General features: G+C 34.2%; 1 protein-coding gene across 1 annotated transcript in view; it reads right to left on the bottom strand.

The window, feature by feature from the left end:
• The window catches only part of LOC143258479 (protein fem-1 homolog A-like), a 56,545-nt gene extending 48,992 nt beyond the window's left edge, over window positions 1-7,553 (bottom strand). Inside the window, exon 1 of the mRNA XM_076517522.1 lies at window positions 7,386-7,553. Within this exon, the coding sequence (XP_076373637.1) occupies window positions 7,386-7,445 (60 nt within the window). The 5' untranslated portion in view covers window positions 7,446-7,553. The remainder of the gene's footprint in view (window positions 1-7,385) is intronic.
• Between the last annotated feature and the right edge of the window lie 18,943 nt (window positions 7,554-26,496).

Here is a 26,496-nt window from a genome sequence, read left to right as displayed (position 1 = left end):
AAAAAGTCTAAGTTTCACATTTCAGTACTTTTATAATAATAAAAAAGTACACATGAAAAACAAATACTCAGGTTTTCTTTTTTATGCTGATAACTTTCAGTGAAATTTAACACTACTTTTTATACTAATGGTACTACTGCATCAAATACTTTTTATCAAATAATGCACCAAAGAATACAAAATAACAACATGCAAAAAGCAGACAATTTCTGTAACCATCATAATTTTTCTGCTATTTCAACTGTACAACAACAGCTGTTAATAGTTCAGCCAAGAGAGTTGATGTGTTTCTCAAAGGAATAAAACAGAAAACAATGTACATTAATACATCATTTGAAATATTAAAGCTTTTGCTTTCTATTACTTATAAATAATACAGTATTAAACATCAGAACTACTGTACATTTGTGAAAGAGAGATCTGATTTTGTAATTTATGGCTCTCTGGCAAAGTAAGATTTAAGGATATAAAAACCATGTTTTGCTTGAGTGATGATAACATTATAATAAATAATTTACTTTAAAGTTTGTACTTAGAGGGTAGAGGGGTGGTAAATAAATTAGGACAAGAGGACATACTTAGAGAGCAAATGTCACTATTCACATACTGAAGGAAATTAAGAATTTTCTTATGTTGCTTTATAAAATTAGGTTAGTTGGTTGATTTAGTGTTTTATGGCACAAAGCAGCTAGGTTGTCTGTCTCAAACATCCAGTAAAAAGTTAAAAGTAAATTTAGTAAAATTCATAAAAGGAAATTAAGGTAAAACAAAACAAAGTTTAAGAAAAAAACAATACAAATAGCATAAAACCAATGTTTACATCTAGTCTACAACGTTAAGTGAAAAACTACAGTAATTCAAGTTGTACAGGACTTTCTGTAGTGTAACTGTAATTATCATAATTCGCCAGGAAGACTAATACGTAAGTACAAAAACCATTGTCAGTCATCTGAAGTTGGCCTTTCCAGTCCTGGTTCCAAGTTATTTGATGTTATGGCCATTTTCAAATAGGAAAGTAATAAAAAAAGTTTTAAAAGACATGTAGCAAAATTATAATAATAACTCTCCAGGATGACTAATGGGTAGTTCAAACAGCAGCATTAGTTAACTGAAGTTGGCCTTTCCAATCCTGGTTGAGTTATTTAATGTTATGGCCAGTTTCTAATTTCAAATCGCACAAGACGAAATGTGATTTTTAAAATGGAGCCACAATAAAAAGGTGTAATGTACAAATTAAAAAACCTTAAATGCCATTAAAAATTTTAATGGCCTTTTAAAAACTAAAAACATTACCAAACTGGAGTGTGTCACCATCACTAATAACACTAATGTTATGGATAAATCTTGGGACAGTACATGTTTAAAATGGTGCTGTTGTTAAGAGTCATAGCAATGACAAAAAAGTAAAATGTGGCTTATTGCGATCCGAATGTTACACAAACTACAGACTAGTGCATCAGCTCCACATAAAAGAAAATGATCAGTTTAAAAAACTGTGACAAATACGTAGTCTAGTTAGAACATCCTCTTTTCGGAATCCTCTTTCCTTATGGAAGCAAGAGGGCCAAAGTCCAATATAGGGTTTTATTTGGAAAAGCTTGTTTTTATGTTGCTCACTCCACATCAACTGCCAGCTGGCATGGAGCTGAGCCTTGAATACAAAACCATAGTCCATGTATGGGACAGGAACAGCGGTGAGAGTGCCAGAGCAGACAGACTTAGCTGTGGTGTTGGTGTGCTCGTTCCTGAGAATACCAACGTGACCCGGTATCCAGAAAATCTGGACAGAAGTAGATGTTAGAGAAATGGGCCAGTTGGTTTTGAATATCAGCAAGAACAGGGTGTGAACCAACGTGAAGCGATTCCAGGGCCAGCAGAGAACTAAGCTAGTCAGTATAAATAGTGCAGTTTGAGTACTGCTTAGCTTCTGCGTGATCCAGGGCAAGAGAAATGGCATACAGTTCAGCAGTGAACACAGAAGCTGTAGAGGCCCAAGAACTTTGTCTAAGGGACCAAAGGCAGCACAATTTCACTGATACAGAGTTCAGGATCAGGGTGAATACATTGTTGGCAGCAAAAGTGCATGCAAACAGTTTTAGAGAGAGAGAGAGAAGTTAAAGCCATTTGCTGTGGTTCACTTCAGTAAACGATTGAGGGCAATCGGTAGGTGCCACTCAATATACCTCATGTTCAACAACTGACATGGGATGTGAAAATCGTTGACATAGAGACCGTTTGCAACAGTGAGAGGGAGTTGTTCAGTGATGGCATTAATTTTTATACTGAAGAGTGTGACACTCAAAACACAGCCGTGAGGGACTCCAAGTTCCTGTAAAAAACGAATGGGAAAGTGTCAAACCCACATGAACTTGGAATCTCCTGTCCATTAAATTTTTTTTTTAATAAAAATGGGCAAATGGCTACATAACCCATATATATATGGAGGTCTCTCAAAATGTCATACTTCCATGTTGTATCATAAGCCTTCTGAATGTCAAAGAATATTGATACAAGATATGGTAATTTGAGAAAGACTTCTCTGATTGATGTTTCAAGTCAAATCAGGTGGTCCATAGTGGAGTGCTGCCATTGGAATCCACACTGGATAGGCGAGAGAGGGGTTGTTTGATTCGAGGAACCAAACAAGACGAGCATTAACCATCCTCTCTAAGGTCTTACAGAGACAGCTCCTCAAAGCATTTGGACAATAGTTTGAAGGAATCTTGGTATCCTTCCCAGGCTTATAGAAAGGTAAGACAATAATCTGGTGCCAGGCATCAGGAAAAACATTCTCCTGCCAGATCCAATTATAAACAATCAGAAGAATAGCAATAGAAGCAGGAGATAGATAGCACAGCATGTCAGAGTGTATATCATCAGGTCCAACCTGATATACTGCCAGACCGACGAAGGGCTGGTTTGAGTTCCACCAGCGTTAAGGGACGTTTATAGTCTTAGAGACAATCAGAAAAGAGGTGATTGCTTGGCCCAAGTCTTAATGGCCAAGAAGGTGGAAGAAGAAGCAGAAGTGCCAGATACCCACCAAAAGCTTTCACCTAGAGTATCGGGTACCAGCTACTTCCTGCCCATCAGAGAGCAAGATCGAGAGGAGGACAGAATTATATTGCCCACTGAACTTTTGAATCTTGTCCCATATGACTTTGGAACTGGTGGTAGAAGATGTGCCAGTTGTGAACTTAATCCAAGATTCTTTCTGGCTTTGATGTCTCACCCATCAAGCATGTGCACGGGCCCACTGGAAAGTGATGCAATTCGAGATTGTGGGATATCTACAGAAAGTATCCCAGGCCCATTTTTGAGCCTTCCATGCCATGTGATAGACAGGATTCTACCATGGATGAAGACATAGTGGAAAACGTATTGAGGTTTTAGGAATACAATGAGCACCTGCTTGTATAAAACAGTCAGTTACTGCTGCCACACAGTCGTCTATTGATGGTTTACAGATGATGGCAGGATCACATTCTGAGAGAGTAGTGAAAGATGGCCAGTTTGCCTGATCCAGCTTTCACTGGGGGCATGTGGATCGGGTGGCACTGACCACAGCCAGTCTCTCTCAAAATTGTAGGAAAATGATCACTGTCTCATGGATTACTGTCAATCCTCCATGAAAAATGGGAGAATAATGAAGGGGAGCAAATTGAGGGATCATTAGCAGTAAAGGACTAACTAGGTGCATGGAAATAAGTAGAAAAACCAGTATTGAAAAGAGAAAGGTTGCTATCAGAGAGCATACGCTCTACAGAGCAACCCTTTCTATCAATATTAGCACTTCCCAAGAGAGAATAATGTCCATTAAAGTCCCCAGGATGAAAAAGGGAGACAGCAACTGTTCAATGAGAACATCAAGGTCTGATTGATCATACGTCTCTCCAGGCAACAGGTAGAGGGAACAAACAGTGACGGTATGACCCAAGAAAACATGGATGGCTATGGCCTCCAAGGTTGTGTCAAGTGGCAAAGACAGGGTGGGCACATGCTGATTAACCAACAGTGCCACCCCTGCCACACTCCATGCACTCGTCCATCACATAGCTGTCATTTCTGTACAGCCAAAAGGTGACTGTATCGGTAGGTTTCAGAAATGTTTGCCGAAAGAAAAGACACACAATGATAGGAAGCAATCAGTGTTTTGATGTCATCCAGATTAGAATGTAAACCTTGACAAGTTCCATTGTATCAAGGTGGCCATTTTTATTTATGTTAGGTGAATTTGGTGGAGAACCCTTTTGTTTACAACCACGTCTTTTTACCTTACTGTCCTTATTCGAGGGAGGTCTATTAACCTCCATGGATCCTGCCCTGGGTTGATTGGGCAGGTCTTTGCTATTGGAAGAGGATTCCAGTGATTGAGGTTATGAACGAAGGATTGTTTTGCATTTTGGAGTGGGAGAAGAAGATATATCTGAGAAAATGCCTGTACCTGGAACCAAAGGATGTAGATCTTGGTGTTTGTTGGAATGTATGTAAAGGACAGAGATAGGTGTTGAAGTTGATTCATCAACTTTTTTAACCATGGAGCCCAAAGACTTTTCATTTGTTTAGAGAATGATTCTTTTGGAGGCACAGAAAGATCTGTCTGCACTCCCACTGTAGTTGTGGAATGAAGAGCAGCGGCATACGTCCGAGATGAAGGGGTAAACAGCAATTTTCAAGCCTCAGTATAAGTAATGTTATGAATCATTTTCAAATGGTGCACCTCTTTTTCTTCCAACCATTTAGGGCAAGAATGAAAGTAGAATGGGTGAGAGCCATTGCAATCGATGCAATGATGGTCCGTTTCACACTCGTAGGCATCATTGCCCTTGCCACTGCAACGAGCACACATCAAGGATCAACGACATGACGTCTTCTAGTGACCGAAACACTGACACTGGAAATATTCGACAAGTTTTGGTATGTATGGCTGTACCCTGCAATTAAGATAACCTGCCTTAATGGTGGCAGGTGGACATGCTGATGTAAATGTCAGAATGAGGACACTGGTCTGCATTGTAATTCCATCTTTGCCAGTGTAGATACACCTTACTGCAGAAACTTCTTTGGTGAAGAAACCAGCGAGAATCTCTGACTCAGGTATGTTGTTCAAATCCCTCTCAACAATAACTCATCATGATGAATTCAAAGTAGCATGAGACATAACCTCAACAGGTATGTCCCCAATTGCCTTTGAATGCAAGAGGAGCTCAATGTGTTGAGATGTGGATGTTTCCACTGATATGTCACCAAAGCAAAGCTTCTTTACTGACTTTGGAGAGCCAGCAAGTCCCTTCTGAATGAAAAAGGGAGACATTTGTTCTAAAGGTTTGTCTGAAATACAATGTAGTATACGAAAATGAGGTACAACAGGTGGTACAGATGGTGAGGATTGCTGCTCAGAATATTCAAGACGTGGTCGTTCACCTATAGACTGTTATTTCACTATTTTATTTGGAGGATCCATAACAAAAAAAAAGAATATTTCAGTGTCCACTGACTCCACTCACCATGGAGCCCTAAGAGTGGATGCACTACAATGTCAAACAAGGACACTGTTACAACTCCAGGGTTTTGTGAGCATTATACCCAAACACCAGCATCAGATACAATGTCCACAACACCTGTTGAGAACATCCAACACTGGTACTTGGTTGACCATAGCTCAAGTGGACCAGCCAACTGACCTAAGGGAGGCCATCCCATGGCTGCCCCTCTACAGGAATTTAAGGCCAAAGTGGTGTGCTGGGGTTGAACCTCTCAACCACCAGGATCCTCTCCTCCCCTTCACGGGTTGCCACGCATGGCAAAGATGTGGGTGGATGTTTAGATCCCAGAGGAGGTAAACTGAAAGAACAGAACCTTTCCTGGTAGGTCCCCTCACCACATACAGGAATCCACACCGAAGGGTATAAAATTAGGAATTTAAAATGTATATCATATTAAAACTATATTTCAAAGTTTATTCATATACTATGACAATGAAGTAGTTTAATTATATTTATGTAACTCAGTAAATCTTCATGACATGAACAAAAAAGGATGCCTGTAGCAGGAGGGTTAGTATACATTGAAACCATCTTAATACCATGACTAAAGAAGAAATAAGCTAATCAAGGTTTAGCACTGTTGTTACTTGAAAATGTATTTGAGATAGATAGATACGTCTTTGCACCATCAAGAGCTATTACCTCATACACAACTGGCATGAAATTTTCTTTACACATCACAAACCTTGAGCAAACTCTAACCTTTATGTGTGTTCTCTTATAGCAAAGCCACATTGGGCTATATTGCACAAAATAATAAAACAATTGCAGGCCTGTATTATCCATTTAATTACTGAATATTTATGAAGAACCTAACACTTTGTTACGTTTTATAGTTGCCCATTATTATATTCTTTCAACCAGTGGCTGTAAATGTGATAAAGACAATAGAAAAATTACAATGGTAAGAAAGAAAATGAAAATTACACAAATATTTAAAAAAGTAGATGCAAAAAGCAAACAAATTATAAGAAATAATAAACTGTACAGTTGGGTTTAACAGCAAGTGTTAAACACTAATGGGAAACCATTGCTTAGAAAACAGTATTAATAATTAATAACTCATTTATTAACTCGGTTTACATAGCATAGGCTAGGCTTTGCCACTATCAATACCATTTTCCAAAATAATTTGACTTTTTTAACCGTTTATGTAATTTTTTTTGTCTCTAGTACTTAGATTTTCTTTCATCAATGTAAAAGTAACAACACAAGTTTTTTACTTAAGTCTAAACTTATTGAAGCATGGAATAGAAAATGTTTTAACAAAAACTATTCTTGTAACATCTAATAATAGCCAATTCGTAAAAAAATGGTGCACTTATTTTATGAATAGCTCTTATAATATATAAAATACTATTCTAGACATGCAAATATTAAATGACTTTAATAAACAAGAAAAACTTAAAATCTACCCAAGAGTAAAATTCGCGTCTTCGTAACAATGCCAAGACATATTGTTTGTTTTATGTGTACATGACAAAATAACTTCACTTTTAGCTTAATATTACCAACATCAACTTTATAAAACTTTCATCAAATACTTGTTTAGTGTTAAATACAGTAGTAATAGTTATTTCAGGTTCATTAACTGATGTTGATAGTATCACTATCACCAACAACTCAGACGTAGATTTACAAAATTACAGTAACATTTAAGTAAAGTAAACTATTATTTCATTCGTTGTCTCAACATTACTCGTGGAAAACAAGTGACGCAACCACAAAATCTGAGAATTCAGGACAATTAGAAAGTAAGGAAGTTCAGCTTCTACTCATACGTTAAGCCTAGCTTACTCTATCTTTACAAAAAATAGTTTTTTAAACTTTTGATCTTACCTTTAACCTCTGAAGTTTGCCATCTCTTGCAGCAGTAAAGATTTCAATTTTATAATCCATTCTATTGAAGCTTACTTAAACAACCTTCATTAACACATTATTAACAAAAAAGTCCTTGAACGAAAACATTCCTTCCCAATATACGTCATCGCAACATCACAATTTGCTACAAGGTGGCGACAAACCAAAATCAAATAAATATTCATGTCAAAATAAAAGTGAAACAGCGCAATATTCTTTGCAGCAAATCTTTTTGTCTCAAAGTTGAGTAGTCTTTTGCTACAGGACAAGCATTTGGGTCAGGAAAAACACAACCATTATATGACCATGACAAACACAAAGGAGGCGTCTTCACAAGAACATCTTTCATGATAGCCTTGTAATTGGTTTGTAGTCTTTCCCGAAATGCTGGTTAAGCTAAAATTAGGGGTTCGATTCCATTCAGTGGACTCAACAGATAGCCCGATGTGGCTTTTCTATAATAAAATACATTCATACATACTGATCAAGTAAAATATTTCCCTGAAAAGTTCATCAATATCCTGCTGGCTACATCAGGGAAAGTAATACGATGTAGTACTTGTCGAGAGGTAGGGAAACTTATTCATTATTCAGAGTTTGTTTTTTTGAATTTCGCGCAAAGCTACTCGAGGGCTATCTGCGTTAGCCGTCCCTAATTTAGCAGTGTAAGACTAGAGGGAAGACAACTAGTCATTACCATCCACCGCCAACTCTTGGGCTACTCTTTTACCAACGAATAGTGGGATTGACCGTCAGATTATAACTCCCCGACGGCTGAAAGGGCGAGCATTTTTGGTACAAGCGGGATTCGAACCCGTGACCCTCAGATTATGAGTCGCACGCCTTAACACGCTTGGCCATGCCGGGCCGTTTCCCAAGATATCTGGTGTTTCGAAAGAGTTCTTTAGTTTTTCAGTTGTAAAAAAAAAAGAGAAAAAAAAAAAGCAACTTATTTTCCACAAGTTTCAGTATGCTTAAAACGTATTGGTATGCATAATATACTTCTTAGTAGAAATTTAAAACATGAATGTGTGTTTATCTTAATGCAAAGACACAACGGGGTATGTGCTCTGTTCACCGAGGGGAATCGCCTCCTAGATTATAGCGTTGTAAATCACATTACAACGTCCCCACGGCTGAAAAGGCGAGCATGTTTGGTGCGACGGGGATGTGAACCCACGACCCTCAGATTACAGGTCACACGCCTTCACCCACCTGGCCATGCTGGGCCTCGACCATTCAGAGAAACATGCATTCAGCACAAGAGTGGGTGAGGTGACTATGTCAGTTTACTCATATGAAGATATTACGAAAAATAACTAAGATCTCTCAGAAAAAATATTTGCACACATGTTAAGGCTGAAGAAATAAACAAATAACAAAGAAAAAATTCCCGTGAAGATTTTTGTTTTGTTTTTTATAATTTTGCTCAAAGCTACACGAGGACTATCTGCGCTAACTGTCCCTAATTTAGCAGTGTTAGACTAGAGGGAAGGCAGCTAGTCATCACCAATCACCGCCAACTCTTGGGCTACTCTTTTACCAACGAATAGTTGGATTGACCGTCACATTATAACGTTCCCGCTGCTGAAAAGGCAAGCATTTTTGGTGCGACGGGGTTTCGAGCCTGCGACCCGCAAATTACGAGTCGAATGCCTTAACCCGTGAAAAGAAAATTCAGAAAGGAATTATTCGCACGAATGAACTTTTATTATAAAGTACAAATAGGTTGCCGTATACAGCCTATAAAATTAAAAAAAAAATGGTCGTCCTTACTCTGATTATCCCTTGGAGATTGCACTTTAAGAACGTAAAAGATTATGTATAGGTAGAATCCTACGCAGCTTATTTAGTTGCCGTGAAATTTGTAATTATATTGCAAAAGATATGAAGAACAAAATATATTTGATATATTTTAGACACCGGCTCAAAAATTTCACTTCTTGTTGATGAGTCAACAACTGTCAGTAAACATATTGTGTTGATCATATACATTTTACATGTTGAATGTGAAGGTGTCACATTATTCCTTGATTTGGTTAAGCTGAAGCAGTCAGATGCCAAAATTATACACGACCTACTGATACCCACACCGACAACACATGGTTTGAGTAAGAATGTATTACAGCATAAACTGGTTTGTTTCTCTGTAATTGATTGTTTTGTAATGTAAGATAAAGTTTAGATGAAGCTCAGAGGCTGAAAAAAAAAAGACTTTCAAAATCTTTTGTTCTGGCAGGTGTTTAGCATATAAGTTTAAACTAGCCATAGGTGATGTTATTCAAGAGTTTGAATTACTTCAAATGTTATTTTGAAAGGTTGTACAGTGTATATCACTTTTCTCGAAAAAGAGAAGAGAACTAAATCAATACTGTACTAACCTTGGTAATACTTTCTTGTCTGTAAGAACGATTCTGAACACTAGATGGGTAGCATCAAGTAGGTGTACCAAAAAAGCAGTGTGTCTCTCATACAGTTACCTTTAGCAGCTCTGTGATCAGGCATCTATGGATTTTTTTTTCAAAGACATGTTAATTGAATGAATTGTTATCAGTACATCCTATAAAGAAAGTGTAAGTAGGTACTTGGCCTTAAAACGCATTATCAATAGATGCTTGTAAGTTCCCCTGGGGAATTGGAAATTATTTGCACAGAATGTATTTCAAATGATATTTTTTCTGTTCCTCTCTGAAAAAGTTTAGCGTGTGACAGAATGACTGATAGATTGATCTTGACATTTGTAGCATAAGTAGAACGTTATTGTAGTAAAGTTTTGAATCCCAGTTTATATTCTGGCATACTACAAAATGAATTTTTGCTTTGTACAACTCAGAGTTTTAAACTTATATCATTAAGTAAGATCTAGTTTTGTAAAAAGATATTTGAATGCAGACAGCCGATCATATTGACTGTTATTATAACATGTATTTATGTGTCAATCTTTGATTCCGCCATTCTCACCATATTTAAAATCGAGATCGTAAAAATACACACTTTGTGTTTTATACGCATGGACAATGGCAACTGATTTCTATTAGCTTCTCCTTTATAACTCAGTAAAATTCCTAAACTGGCCTTATATGCATAAATATTGTGATACAAAGAAATGAGCTTTTTGTTCAGGTGTACATCCACATGTAAAAATAGAGAATAAAGCGACAGATACACAGATATTTTCATTCTTTTTATGTTTTTATCATTAGGCTGGCCAGTCTTTTCCTTTAACTCTTTCAACACAGGATCATTCTATGTGACCGAACACGTGATTTGTTTGTACTCATTTAAAGTATTTGTAGATTTTATGTTCCTAATTTTCAATGTAGTGTGTATATTTTCACAAAACTTGGCAGTATTTCACTTAATATTATAATTCTTTAATATACAAAAAATCACATTTTTAGTGAAGTATTTTAATAGAATAAAATAAAGATTTGTCTGAAAGAATATTGAGTATTTGTTTTGAATAGTCCGTATGCAAAGTAATTCTCATGTTAAAACTAAAAATACTTTTTCTTCTCTCAAACTTACTTTTTATAGTCTATAAGACCTTCTAAACACATTTCAAACGCTTTTTCAGTAAAACTTAATAATAGTTTATATGTTATTTTCTCTAACATAACTGGAATCTAACCGATCACGTAACCACAAAACAAAAATCGATATGAATCTAAAATACTTTTTCTTTCTATAATATCATATTGCAATATAAAACTACATTTATTTATCCTAATTATCTTTAAGTTCGCAACAGTGTACATTTATTTATAATTAAATTATGTTTTTTATTGCCTTTTGACCCGTAGCTATTTACTGTCCGCGCGCTTTTAAGTTGTAAATCACTCGAGGCAGTGCGGCTCACGTTACGCTATCGAATTACTTTACTCACAACATATCGCAACTAGCAGAATCAGCTCGTGTGTGTGCCTCGTAAAACATTTGTATTTAATTATTATTTATTTTACTTAATCTAATATTCACTAACTTAAAAATATATTTCATTTACATTTTATTTGTTTTTATAATTATACACAAAGAATAAATGTGAAACACGAAAAATAAAATACTTAGCAACTCTTCTTTTTTCTCGCTCTCGGTTGTCAAACAGAGTTAACCTTAATTTTTTTATACTACTCATAGCATTGCGATTAATAATATTTATTTAATTAAATAATGCTCTAAACAATATAGACTAATAACATGCAAATGTTAGTTGCACTAAAAAGTAGACAAATTTTCTTGCCTCTCAAATATTTTCTGGCTTTCTAACTCTGCGGACGACAGTCATTATAAATTCATCCAAGCTAGCAGTTAACTTTCTATCTGCTGTGTCACCTGAGGGAAATCGAACCCTGATTTTAGCGTTCTAAATCCGTAGATCTGCCGCTGTCCCAGGAGGGGACAAAACTGTTCGTACTCTGAGTGAAATAGACATTTCAATTTATCAGGCTACCCTTTCCATTTTACAAAATATTATTTGTTTTTACCTCTTCCTCGTTCATGTAATATTTCTTCTACAGTGTAGATGTCACTGGGAGATTTTATAACTCTTTGTATTTCAGATTCGCAAAATTGTTCATTTAATTTTTTTTACACTGGAAAAATTTTCTCTATTCTTTCATAAACCATAAATATTTAATCCGTCCATCCAGGCATATAACATTTCTTAAATTGACGTTTCACTTTCTAATACTTACTTGATTGCCTACTTTGAACTGAAGTTTTATTTTAATGGGAGGTTTATAAAGTATTTTCATTACCACAGACGGCTTAGAATGATTAACATCTCTTGGTTTCATTTTAATGCTGTAAAGTAGTGTCACATTCTAGCTTTAAGGATATGATTAGATCTTTTTACTACAGACTTTTTTGTTTTGTTGTGTGAACTAAAGAAGTGAATATCTAATTCCTTGAGATAGCATTAAAATTAAAACAGATGATTAGTGAATTCTGTCCAGCATCAGATTGAAGTTTACAATGATTTCTACCCTGTTTTAAAATCAGTTTAAAATAACTTACAAGTGATGAATCTTTCTTATTCTCTAGTAAAACAACTCATATATATTTAGAAAATACGTCGATACACATTAAGAAATACTTAGAATGATTGTTATATTGATTTAAATTAGAGAAATCCATCATTGCTCGTTGACCCCTTAAACGACTATTACCTTTTGAAAACTTAAGTCATTATGGTTTCTCCAGACGAATTCTGCTATGTATGTGGTCAGTTTATCACAACGGACCGAGTTCTCTGTGAGGAGGCACAATGTCATGTGTGAGCCACTAGTGGACCCCCAGAATGTGTTGTTTCCACCATTACACATAAAATTGAGTCTTGTGAAACAATTTCTCACAGCTATTGATAAGGCATTTGCAGCTTTTAAGTACCTTCGAGACTTCTTCCCTAAGTTGTCTGAGGCAAAGGTCAAAGCTGGTGTCTTCGTTGGACCACAAATAAAGATGATCGTGGAGTGCACACAATTCTCCAAGAAGCTCAGTAGGAAGGAGAAAAAAGTGTAGCTTTATCGCAGTGGTTCGGAGCTTCTTGGGCAATCACAAAGCCGAAAATTATATGGAACTCGTTGAAGCTCTGGTGAAGAACTACAGCAAAATGGGCTGCAGGATGTCTCTGAAAGTCCATATCCTTGATGCTCATCTTAATAAATTTAAGGAGAACATGGAAGCATATTCAGAGGAGCAAGGCGAGCGCTTCCACCAAGATATACTGCACATTGAACGCCGCTAGCAAAGAGCGTATAACGAAAACATGATGGGATATTATATTTGGGGGCTGATACGTGAAAGTGATTTACATTACAGTTGCAAATGTCGAAATACTACTCACTTCTAAACATTTTTGCTCATTTTTGTATAACTTTAGTATAAATACATGTAAATCTTGATTCATATATTGTTTTATTCAGACCTTATGCAAATGAAAATGTGCAAATTTACTCGTTTTTACATAGAAAATAGGTTAATTTCTAAATTTCATTATCCATGTTATAAAAGCAAAGTTTGAAGGAAATAATGGTAATTTTCTGTACTTTTACAACATAAGCAATTAAGAAATAACACATAATATCCAGGAACAAAATTTGTGTTACATAGTTTAATAGATAGATTGTTGAGTTTTATTGGACATTATTTTGTATGACATCTACTTTTTAGTTTTATACCATCAACTTTGTCTTTAACAGTAGTAAAAATTTTCCTTTAAAACAGACCATATTCATTTTTAGACGGCTCAAGAAATGTTGTTTCAGCTGATTTATCATCTTTACGTTATTGTAACATATCGTTTTGTATGACTGCATTAATATCGTTATCTAAAGAGTTTCATAACTTATGTCCTAGTCTTTCATAAACTTTGAGTTGATAAAGAGAATGTACCAGTTTTACAGGAAAAAGAATCATTCGTTTTGCCAGACTTTCAGATTCTAAGAGCTCTACCAATAGCCTGTCCAACCAAACTACTAAATAATAAAAGTATTGGTGCTAGGAGTAATGGTAAAATGCTTTCTTAATAGCAAGTTTTTTTCTGTATAACTTATGCTTTCTTAATAGCCAACTCTTTCAATAATGATTTATATCAACTAAGTTTCTGTTTTTGCTTATTTACCATGGGAATGATAACCTTGAAAACATTTATAGCACATTCACTGATATGAATTCGATAAATTAATTTATAGCTTTGACAACTATTCTTTTAACCTGTTTAGTGTTGCTTTAGGCAATATGTGGAACAACTGTTGATTTTGTTTAACGTTAAGTATTATGATGAATAATTGAAAAGAGATTCTAAGTACAATGCATAAAATGTTTATTCATTTGTCTATTTAGATATCACATTTACTTTTTTCATACTACAGTGATAATAATTGTTATATGAAATGGATAAGACAGAGTCGATTTTGAAAGTTGGTTAACTTCAAGGCATCCACATATTTTCAGATTATGACAAAGAATTTTCAGTAGACTTCTTACTATCTTGGCTTACTATCTTCTCTTTGTATATACGGTGATAAAATTCTCTCTCAGCAATTTAGTCCTACTCTACAGGTACGGGTAGTCGGCCAGTTTTCCATGGAATGCAAATCACCATTCACACTAACGACAATCAGTATCTCAAAGATGATCACTCCTACACAGTTGTTTAAACAAATACACACGTATATACCCAATGACTAAACATTTGAATGCCAGTTATTTAATTACATATGATCCATTCTTCAAATGAAATCTTTCTCTGCAACAGCCATGATAATAAATGCATATATATTCAGAGAAAAATCAGATTTAACTTACTTTGTTATGTACATTATAACTTTATCGTGATAAAAAGTCTTGTCCGCAAGCAAATCTGTCCAGACGTTTGCAGTTTCAAATCGATGAGTAAATAACAATATCGTGGTCTCGTTGCATCTTAGTAAGCTCATTCAAAATATTAAACACGCGTCGAAAGATTTGGTCTGCTAAACATTCAAATGAGATTTGTCTTTGACATTCTTGAGCAACATATCGTATTGAAAATTTAAACTAATATTACGCGTTTCTCTATCCTGATTAAATAGATTCTGATAAATTTAAAGGGTGACTTCCACATGCAAAACACCAGTTTATTCCCTACACTTTCACTCTTAAGGTTATTAATGATAAAAAGATTTGGTTTGACCAGACTATAAATAATCATGAAAATTTTCAAGTAATCGTTCGACAAATTAAATGTTGGGAATAATTCTCATTACTTTTTTATACAGGGATTGACATTTACCAAAACAACAATATATTTTTAGGAATAGGATACATAACGTCACAATGATAGGTTAAAACTCAGCTCACAAAATATTATTTGCTACTTCATGTTGGACCTGACACTAAACAAGTAAAAGAGTATTGTAGACGTTATCCATTTCAAATTCTAACGAGAAATACATGAAATGGGACTTAACATATATAGATCATGGTTGAGCACACTTAGGATTTTTCTCCAAGGCCCTGCACATGCCCTCCTTTCAGCCAATTTACCATGCTGAAAAAATCAGTCTTATTAGATAAAAATCAATATCCATTTGGAAGTTGTTAAAATATAGAGGGATGTATTTTTTCAATGTGAACTTGGTGATGGTATTTCTTTTTCCTTTGTTATGAATGGTGTGAGTGTTTAAGTTTCTACAAATCTTCTTATGATTTGTCACAGTTATAGGAGGCTGAAAATGACTGAAGATATGTGTTATATTTCTGAAATGAAGACAGTACTATCTGCATCATAATACAATAGAGACGAACCTAACTTCTCTCGTGCTCTTGTGAAAGACAAAATTGATATTAATTCGATTTTTCTGGGCAGATATTCATGCTTAATGTTTCCAATGAAGAGCTGTTACTTTTTGATTAATCAGTGTAACATCTGATATTATCTTAGTAATATCATTCATCAAGCAATAGTTACATACATAAATTACGGTTTGTCCTCAAACACACACCAATGTCCCCAAAAAAGAATTAAGACAGTTTTGTAAATGACTTTTTTTCTGAATTAAATACTGTGTTTTATGGAGTCAGACACCCCTTTCTTTTCATTTTACTGGGCAATATAATCTTACTTTGTTTCTGATGTTACACAGTGAGAAAGCCAACCAGAACTTCCTTGCTTTAATTTAAGAAATGCGTCAATATACTGCTTAAAGAATATACTTAATATTAAAATGATAAATCTCATCTATTTTTATTACCTGGTGTCAAAACTTGACTATTTTTTATTTCTTTAGTGACCCAGGTATCGATGAAAACTCTCTTGTCATAGCAGTACTTGCATGGTGGTAATGATCTGGATTCCACACATAATGAATATAAAGAAAATAGCTTACCATTGCTACCAAATGGTAAAGCTGAATCATATAGTTTCCTCAGGGCTATACTTTTACATGTTATAAATTCAAAATATTTTTAATCACATAAATTTGTTGTTATTATGGTAGGATGTTTAACTAGATACTCACAGTATTTGTTTGTCCATGAATATAGTGATGTAAGGTTCATGCTCTTGATCTTCTCTCCTTCTTTTATATTATAGAAAAGACTTGTCATTTGATCCTCCCTCAATAGAAAGAATCCCATACATCCAAGCAGAAAACTACCATATTGACGCTAAGGAAATTTTCCAAGTCTGAATCATTAGATTTCATTTTCTTAAAATCATGTTTCCATATTGTTATGACTTTGTACCCTAAAGCTGTACCCCGCTAGTACAGCGGTATGTCTCCGGATTCACAACGCTAAAATCAGCGGTTCGATTCCCCTCGGTGGGCTGAGCAGATAGCCCTTTATGTTTTTGCTGTACGAAAAATACACACACACCCTAAAGCTTCGAGCTGTTGTTGTCTTTCTGACTAAATTCTTGATATCAGTCATAACATGTATTCTACTCATGATAAGATACTAGCACCCGTAAAACTCATGAATAATGTTTTATTCCTTACTTTATAATTTATAGTATATTTCTAACCACTGTTAGGTGGATGTTAAATCTTGATCCCCTCAGATTTTTCTGTATAGTCTAACCATTGGATACTTGCTATGCTGTACTTGTTGGTCGTAAAGTATCCGTGATTAGGTACGAGAACTATTGATAATGGTGGTGTAAGGTTGCTTTTATATAGAGTCATACATACAGAAGCAATAGTCGTGTACCTGAAGGGATTGGTATCGCAGGTTGCAAGAAACTCTTCTTTGAATTGAAGATACTATCATCGAAGTACGTTCACAATTGATTGACAGTACTTAAATAAAGAATATAACTTTCAACAAAATTTCAAGAACAAATGTTGAACAAAAAGTTTAATAAGAATAATCAAAGACAATATATTTTTTTACCTATGCATCAATTCTTATTGACAGTGGCAATCCAGGAAACTTGATCGTATGGATGCTGACAAGGTGTTGGGAGAGTGAAATCTGACATCTGGCATTTGTTCTGAATATTCTTGATTTGATTTTATGTTGGAAAGACGTGGGAGATATCTTTTCTGTAGTTTTTCCAAGTTAAAATGATTTGAGAACAATATAATGTCGTGTGTATTAAATCATAACTGTAGATTAATATATATATATTTTTTCTCTACAAGTGGGTTTTTTCTTCATCACGGATTATAAATGTAGATTGTTTGAATTTTCAGGCTTTTGGATGTCAAACCATAATTTTTCATTATCTATAATGAAGAGCTGTATCCATTAACAAATGGTATAATTTAAGATAAAGTGTTCATCAAACCTTTCACATACTTTCACATTCTAAATTATACGATTTCTAAAATAAGAATTTTCAAAATTCATCACATGAATTTTAACCATTGAAAATTGTTTCCGTACCATTAAAATCATGGACCAAACAGTAGTTTATCTCGTAAATTCCTGTTCCCTGATCATTCTCAAAATAAAAAAATAGGTATTTACTTGATGATTCTTTAGCCACTTTATCTTGGAGAAAAGACATGGTTATTTAAAACACTGCGCATCTCTTTTTCCACATTGATGAAACTATGATTTACGTTTTTTTCTGATGATAATGTCAAAATATTTTCGATATTGATAACACTTTAGCATGAAGATACTGTTTGTTTTCCAATGATGTTTATTTAACTGTTCAAATGCCTCACACCTTTCACTGATGTGATAACATCAAAATGATGATAATCATGGTACCATATGAAAATCTTTTTGGGAGATGAACGATCTTTCCATGTTATGAGACTGAAATTGTCAGAAGAAATAATATGTATTTGAACCTTTAAATTACCTTCAAATATAGACATTTCTTTTACTCAACATGGTACTTCTGAAACATTAGATAAAGTGTGTAAGTCTTTAGCTATAAGTGTAAGCAGTTATCTTCACTGATTTCGATTACTGTTATATTTGAGATTGTTTCTGAGCGATGTTAAGACAAAGTTCAATAATTGATATCTTATGCTGGCTACTGGTAATTCCAGTGTCTTAAGTTCAGTTTCGGATGAGTCATCTAAGGGTATGTTTTTTTGCTTTAATTGACTTTTCCAATGTTAGTTAAAATCATTTCAGGTGAAAACAGCTACTTATTTTGCAAACAAGTGCTTATTGGTTTATCTAAATGATTTGAACAAACTCATACCAAAACTTTATCTCTCTTGTTGTGTCATTTAAATTTTCTTATTAAGAATGTCTATAATGTTTTAATCCCATATGTTTTAGGATTAAATTATACGTTGTGAACTGTAACAGTTCTGATTTTCTAATGATAAACTATCCATCTTTCTTGCAGCGATGTTTAGTAGAAACTAGTAAAAGCAGAAAATCGTATTAATAAACATAATTCTGTAAAGAAAATCAAATTCAATTAAGTGAATTATGTATAAGCATTGGAAACGTACTCCTCGTTTTTCATTAGATGAGCATTTGGCTCCTTGAAAAGTCTGTATGCCTTCCTCACCAAATATCTGTGAAAGAAAAAGTAAATAAGATCATTTGTATATAAATATACCAAATCTTCATTAATCTATATAAATGACAGGAAAACAACTTACAGTGTATAGAATCACAAAGTTTTCAATCTTTTCAACAATTCTAATTCATTTAGATCATCACTGCTGATGGGTAACGAAAATATATCCTACATAAATAAAAGTACAGGCTATAATTATCAAAATATATCTGTAACATTACTTGTTTCATTTAGTTAGAAATATATATAAAATATAATCATTTCCCCCCCCAAAGGCACAGCAGTATGTCTACAGTCTTAAAATGCTAGAAACCGGATTTCAGTACTGGTGGTGGGCATAGCAAAAACAGCCCATTCTATAGCCTTGTGCCAAAGTACAAAATACAATGAATGTAAACTGATTTGACTGTCATTTACATATGGACAAACGACCCTGATTTCACTACATATTCAGAACTGACCTTTTGTTTAGTATGATCTATAAACTATATAAAATCTTACATACTGAATTGGAATAAACCTAATTTGCATGAAAGCAAATCCAATAATATTGTAAGCTATGACATTCCTAGTACCTGACCTTTTGTTAAGTATGCATGATAGTATATCGGGCTATGACAAAATGTCATTTTGTAAAAAACACTGAATTGTATAATTCATGAATTCATGTTACTGAAAATCTTTAAAATAATAACTTAATTTATAATTATAGGCCCTTAGGTGCATTTGAAAGCTAATACGTTTAAGTAAAAGACACAGCAGTAACATTTCTGGTTTGTAGAAATGAAAGTGTTGCTTGCCTTTAGGTTACTTTCATGTTACGTTTATTCGGATAGAAGGTCAATCTTCTCATTGGTAACATGACTAGTTGATAATATCCTAATGAACAGCTATATTGGCATTATTGTCCACCAACGTGTATGTCTGGCAATCTTTGTATTTGCTGTAAAATAATGGTCTTGATGTCCAACAGTCTCAGGGTCTATTAAATAAATTTTAATTTTCAAGTGAATATTATATAGAAAATGTATGGATAAATAGTAAGTCATTCATTTATTATATTTAGCTGCAGCAAATTAAGCGTCCTTTTCAGGACTATAAAAGTATGTAGTGTAAATTATTGTTTATAATAACTATATCATTCGGAGAATGTATAATATGTAAGCTATAATAGTTATCTCGTTGACTTTGTAAAGTGAAACAGTGGGTGTTCTATGGAATATTGTCTATTTAAAGTAACATTATCCCAAGTAATGATAACATTTTCGGCGCTAAGAAACACTTTAACTCTCAATATTTCATAAAGCCAATTGGGATTTTAAATCCCAAGATACAACAAACTACAAAACCTGGTACTTCTGCATATTATATATTCCCGACATCAGCAAAACAATAACCAACATTTTGAAAAAAACTTAAACAAAACATTCCAATAAACACCAAATTTATTCAAAAATCAGGTACAAAATTAAAGTCCATACTATCTAAAAACTACCCTGACAAACACAACACCAACATAATTTATAAAATACAATACAGCAACTGCCACGACTTCTATATTGGAGAAACAAGCAGAAAAATGGAAACTGGATTCAAAGAGCACAAAAACATCTTCATACGTTTTTGAACACTGCAGATCAAATAAACACAACATGATAAAAAGAAAACGCCCAGATATTACGTAGGGAAACAATTATAAACAAATGCAAAATCAAAGAAGCCCTACTTATACAGCGACTAAAACCAAAATACCAATATAAAGGAACATCTTTATACCTGACATTTAACTGCAACGTCCCCTACAATCTTGTATCTGTTTATACTCTAGTCTCTGAGACATGTGTCCGGCAACGGTCACATTCAAATTCTTTTTCTTAACCTGAAGATGACCTCGGTTTCTAGTTTACCTGACCCTCCTGGGTATACAAATATATATGCCCAAACACCTAGAGAGAGAGAGAAATGACCTCGGTCTGATCGTTGAAAAATCTAAGCTTGTGATAAATTTCAACTATCTATTCCTTTGAACTAGTATATAATATAAAAGCAGCTACCTGTTGAGGTTCTGTCACAACAGTTTAGTAGGCGTCTTTTATTAGGGCTAGAATGATCTAAGCATTTTAATGCACTAGAGATACTTTTTTGCTACGTCATTAAGTAGCATGAAGTGTATGTGTATGTTGTACTCTGACGAGATTTTTCATCCTTTTCTCTACTAGCAGTAGAATAAACATATGAAGAAAACTACATAAGGTAAGTGTTCATGCTGTTGTTGCCCCAAAACTTCAAGCTACATTCGAATGATCCTCCAAAAGTAGATTGAAAAGTATAATTGTCGAGTTTCGTTTCTTGGACAGCTCACTCACATTGAATATGTAAGTCACATTCGCCATCGTAATCAACTGTCGACATTTTAAAAGCAATTACAGATCTAGATTCTCAAAGAACAGGTTATGATTGAAAAATACATTCGGTATTTTGTTAGTTCTATGGAACGATGGCTCAACCAGCTATTAGGAGATTATAAAAAATAATTGCTCAATGAATTTGTTTCAAGTTAAGCATAAAGCTGCACAATATACTTGCGGTACTTTGCAGTGACAGGTACTGAAACCCATTTTATTACGTTGTAAGTCCACTGGCAAACCACTGCGCCACGAGGATGGATATGTATGTGTATATATATATACATATACCTGTATAAAAGATATCGAAAAAAGTTGTTTCGTGGAGAAATGAGTTTGAAACTATAATTCTAGGTACTCAATAAATTATCAATAATTTTGGCAATAGAAAAAAAAACCTTTCTTTGAAACGTAACATCCTTGCAGCTATTCGACATGGTTCTCATTTTAAAGACTAGATGGCAGGAGCAGGTAACCTAGTAAAGTATTTGAAACTAGATCGTTTAGAGTAGAACAAAGTCATATTGATAACAGATATGAGAGACACGTATGCATGATATATATGTATCTCGAGAAAACGTATTCAAGTGCCCAATTATATACTTGTTATGAAAATATACAACATCGTGACTGCAACTGAAGTGTCTCAGATTTATTCTAGTGTTAAGAGTTTATGTGTCAACATAATTTATAAGTTAATCTTTACGCTAAATATCATGCGCAACCAATGTGCAATTAGTGTTAGGCAATAAATGTAAGGCATTACCTTGTAAAATACATAAATTTCATCTTTCAGTAATTATTTTTAGTAAGCTGAAATTACAATACTTTTAATAAAATATTGTTATAGTTGAATACGAATGAAACAGTAAAATTAAAAAGAGAGGATTGTATTACCGACACTAAAAATGTCAGAGAATATTTAAACTTACTTCTGAACGTAATGTGAAGAGGAAACACTTTTTTTCATATTGGTTTATAAGACTAATATGTTTCACTTTATGAGGTGGAGAATGTCTGTTTTAGAAGAAAATACAAATATTTTAGCTATCTGTGTTCTTTTCACTACAGGAAATCAGTCCCCGGATTTTATCTTTATAAGTTCGTATTTTCCGATGACGTAATGGAGTATTTTGTGAGAAATAGTGATGACTAATAGATGTCAACAAAAGGAAGAAATCATTCTAGTTTCATTCAGTAAGGTGTTAAACGAGTTCCATAAAATACACCACATAAAATATCTAGTTCGTTTAATTTTCATTGTCTATTAGTCTATTTTTCTGTTACATACTTTAAACACAAACTGAAATATGGTAATGTCTTTCACTTATTAAAAACAACAGTAAGTAAAATTAAATCATGCACAAATCAGTCAAAATAATGGAGTGAAAATAAAAGCGGCACTTTTAAACACAATTGACTCATACGTTTTACTCTTGTTCTCATGCTTTGTGCAATAAAGAAACAAAACATTTTAAAATTAGAAAACAAATATTTTCATTTCAGTTTTTTTCTAAATGTTTTTAGTTTAAATAGTTTCCTATTTTCCTCACATTTAATCGCATAATTTTCAACACAAAAAGGCAGTTTTTTACATGTTTGTCCTTTGTGTTGGAATCTTTAAAAATCATTCTTCTTCACGTAGAGCATGGTGTCATCTGCTAGCTCATCTTTCCTGATGTAACAGTCGAAATCAACACTATTGACGTCAGACGCACCATGGGAGGATTTTGGTTCAGCACGAGCTGGCAGCACTCCTCCTCACCTACCGTGGTGTAGCGAAGAATTCGTCGATCAGCCCTTACGACACCAAGACAATTTGTCAGGACACGTCACATGAGGGTGCCATGTAGCCTGCTGAGAGTGAGATTGGGGTTGCATGCCTCGCCCTCGTGCGCTCTGTCACCGTGTCAATAACATATCGAATGTAAAATTTCCTCTAGAGAACACCTGGACGTCACTGTTACGTTGACATTATATATATATATATACACACACGTATGTGCTATTTTTTATCATTTTTTATACTTCCACTTAAGACGATTTTCCAGCTTTTAAAGACATTTTATCCTGCTGAGTTCAAAGGTTAACGGTTTTCTTATAAAAATGCATACAAATAAGAAAAACAAAACTCATTGAAATAAATTAAAGAAGATATTTTTTAAAACTATTTGTTTTATCAAACACAGGTCTCTCAATGAGTTTTCATTCATCTACATCAATGCTTTTTTGCTGTTCTATGATATATAATATAGGATCTCTCTGTTTTCTATAAAAATATCCATTTTTGAAATTTAGGACTGGTACGGCTTAGAGTTTAGGATGTTACAGGTCTTATGGGTTCGAATCCCGTCATCGAATATTCTTACCCTTTTAGGCATCTAGATTTTATAATATAACGGTCATTTCCAATTTTCGTTGATAACAAGTAGCCCAAGAGTTGACTTCGTTGACTATTTATCTTCCATCAATGGCTTCAAATGTGAAGATACCTGCCACAGATTTATTGTTTGTTTGTTTGTTTTGAATTTCGCGCAAAGCTACTCGAGGGCTATCTGCGCTAGCCGTCCCTAATTCAGCAGTGTAAGTCATTACCTCCACTGCCAACTCGTGGGATACTCTTTTACCAATGACCGTCACCTATAACGCCCCGAGGGTCGCCCTTTTAGCCGTCAAGTGCGCCTCCTTAACCTACCTGGCCATTCCAGGCTCAGATTTATTGATTTCAACATAAAATGTTTTCATTTCAATGTTTTAACAGCAATGACCTGAATCAATGTCGTATGTTCTATTTGGAATATTTTTATTCGTTAATAATCTTAAGATTTCTAATACTTTTTTTGCCTCTATATACATACAATACAAATATTTTCCTTTATTTATCAAATCACGTTTTTATCGCGAAGACATATGCAGACTAGTTTCTAATACTAAACTCTTTTGGGGTCCATCGCTTTTATTATTATTTACTGTGTTTGCGGATACTCAGTATACTGATTATCCTTCCCCTTTCCCACCATTATTAAGGACGGTAAGATTTTAAGATAACGAAAATATGAAAAACAAAACAATAATTGTTATATATACTTATTATAAATTAACCTTAAGCTGCGTTATACCATGAAACCTACTTATGACGCTGAGCAGGGGGTTATATTGCGTTAATTCAAACAGTTTAAGTTGAAAACTTTCCTGTACATTCTAGTACATACCTGAACTTAGAAAGTTTTGCAATATTTATATTATATATTTAACATATATGCTTTCTTAACTGGCTCATTGAAAAGCGCAAGGAAAAATACATGCACGTGTATCATGTAATTTTCTCGAGTGACATGTTTATTTGTAAAATAATTTAATTACAATTTATTTCATAAATCTTCCCTCTGAGGATGACTCATAAGCAAAAAACTTAATTTAGTAATCAAAATGAATGATTGTTATTTGCCCAAAATATTTTTGACATTGAAATACCTTTAATCATTTTATTTTAAATGTATTTACAACATAGGTACAAAACCAATTTAGAGCCCATCATAGTGTTCAATACTACGATCTAACAAACAAACAACGTGTCAATTACAAAAGCAAACAACAAAAAAACTTATTCTGCCACAAAAGAAAATAAAGTAATCAATTCCATAAAGATAGCCAATGATTCCTTCTCTTGTTAATATGTTTTAAATGTATCCTGTTGGGACAGCGGTAAGTCTTCGGATTTACAACGCTATAATCAAGGGGGCGATTCCCCTTGGTGGACAGAGCACATACCCCGTTGTGTCTTTGCGATAAGATAAACACACATTCATGTTTTAAATTTCTACTAAGAAGTATATTATGTATACCAATATGTTTTAAGCATACTGAAACTTGTGGATAATAAGTTGCTTTTTTGTTGTTTTTTTACAACTGAAAAACTAAAGAACTCTTTCGAAACACCAGATATCTTGGGAAACCGCCCGGCATGGCCAAGTGTGTTAAGGCGTGCGACTCATAATCTGAGGGTCACGGGTTCGAATCCCGCTTGTACCAAAAATGCTCACCCTTTCAGCCGTCTGGGAGTTATAATGTGACGGTCAATCCCACTATTCGTTGGTAAAAGAGTAGCCCAAGAGTTGGCGGTTGGTGGTGATGACTAGCTGCCTTCCCTCTAGTCTTACACTGCTAAATTAGGGACGGCTAGCGCAGATAGCCCTTGAGTAGCTTTGTGCGAAATTCAAAAACAAAACAAAAAGAGACGTCGGAATCCGATGTACCCTAGCACCTCCATTTTTATAAACTTTACTTACACGGCAACTGTAAACTATGTTCTTATATCCTGATCCCTTCTCTCCCTTAGATTACGCTGCCATTGTTAGTATGGCAACTGCTGAAAACATATCCTTATACTTTTAATCTCTCATTGTAAAATGTGCATATCTAGCCAGGCACCCTCTCTTGGCAACTCTTTCTTACACCATTGTCTGAGAAAAACATTTATTCATAGGTATGTTTTAACAGCGTGTTGTGCTCAAACATATTTGTTCCCACACGTCTCATGTAATTATCTCTCTCGGAAAATGATCATGTTTCAGAACCACCTCAGCTTCTCAGTTCATACTTTGATCTTGTGGCTGTTTTTGATGTGTAACGTTTACACTGTTCGAATGATTGATATTGTATTTACCCGTTTGGTTCTGAATGCGAATGAAATGAAAGTGAGCTAGATAACTGTTTGAAACTTTAGTGTTTTACAGTTTTGGTAACTTACATTTGATTATAAATTTGAACTTGTTCACACTCACAGGTAAAAGTCGGAAATAAATTTAAATAGACTAAATTATTAGGCGTTCCTAGGATTTTTTAATAAGGGGGGTTGTTTCTGAAATCAATAACAAGGTAGCCTAAGTAACCTATGAGTCAGTAGCAATCCACTGTATGACTCACAGCATGACTCCTGTCGAATAAAAAAATAAACACATTAGCAAACGAAAGAGATTATAAATATAAAAGTATACCAGCATGTTTGATAGTTTTTGTAGCACTATAGATTCAATTTTCCTTGACAAGCAAAATGCGGCTGAGATTAAAATAAGGAGCTATTCATACACTATTATCTCCCCCTCACTCCCTGGTGACCCCTATGACTATATATATATATATATTTATATATTTTTAGAAAGATAAAATGAACACTCGTAAAGATAGAGAAACAGAAATATGAAAT

Source organism: Tachypleus tridentatus, chromosome 8 (genome assembly GCF_004210375.1).
Source record: "Tachypleus tridentatus isolate NWPU-2018 chromosome 8, ASM421037v1, whole genome shotgun sequence".
Classification (NCBI taxonomy): domain Eukaryota; kingdom Metazoa; phylum Arthropoda; class Merostomata; order Xiphosura; family Limulidae; genus Tachypleus; species Tachypleus tridentatus.
Note: the sequence above shows the minus strand (reverse complement) of the source record. Positions and strands in the feature narration are given on the sequence as shown.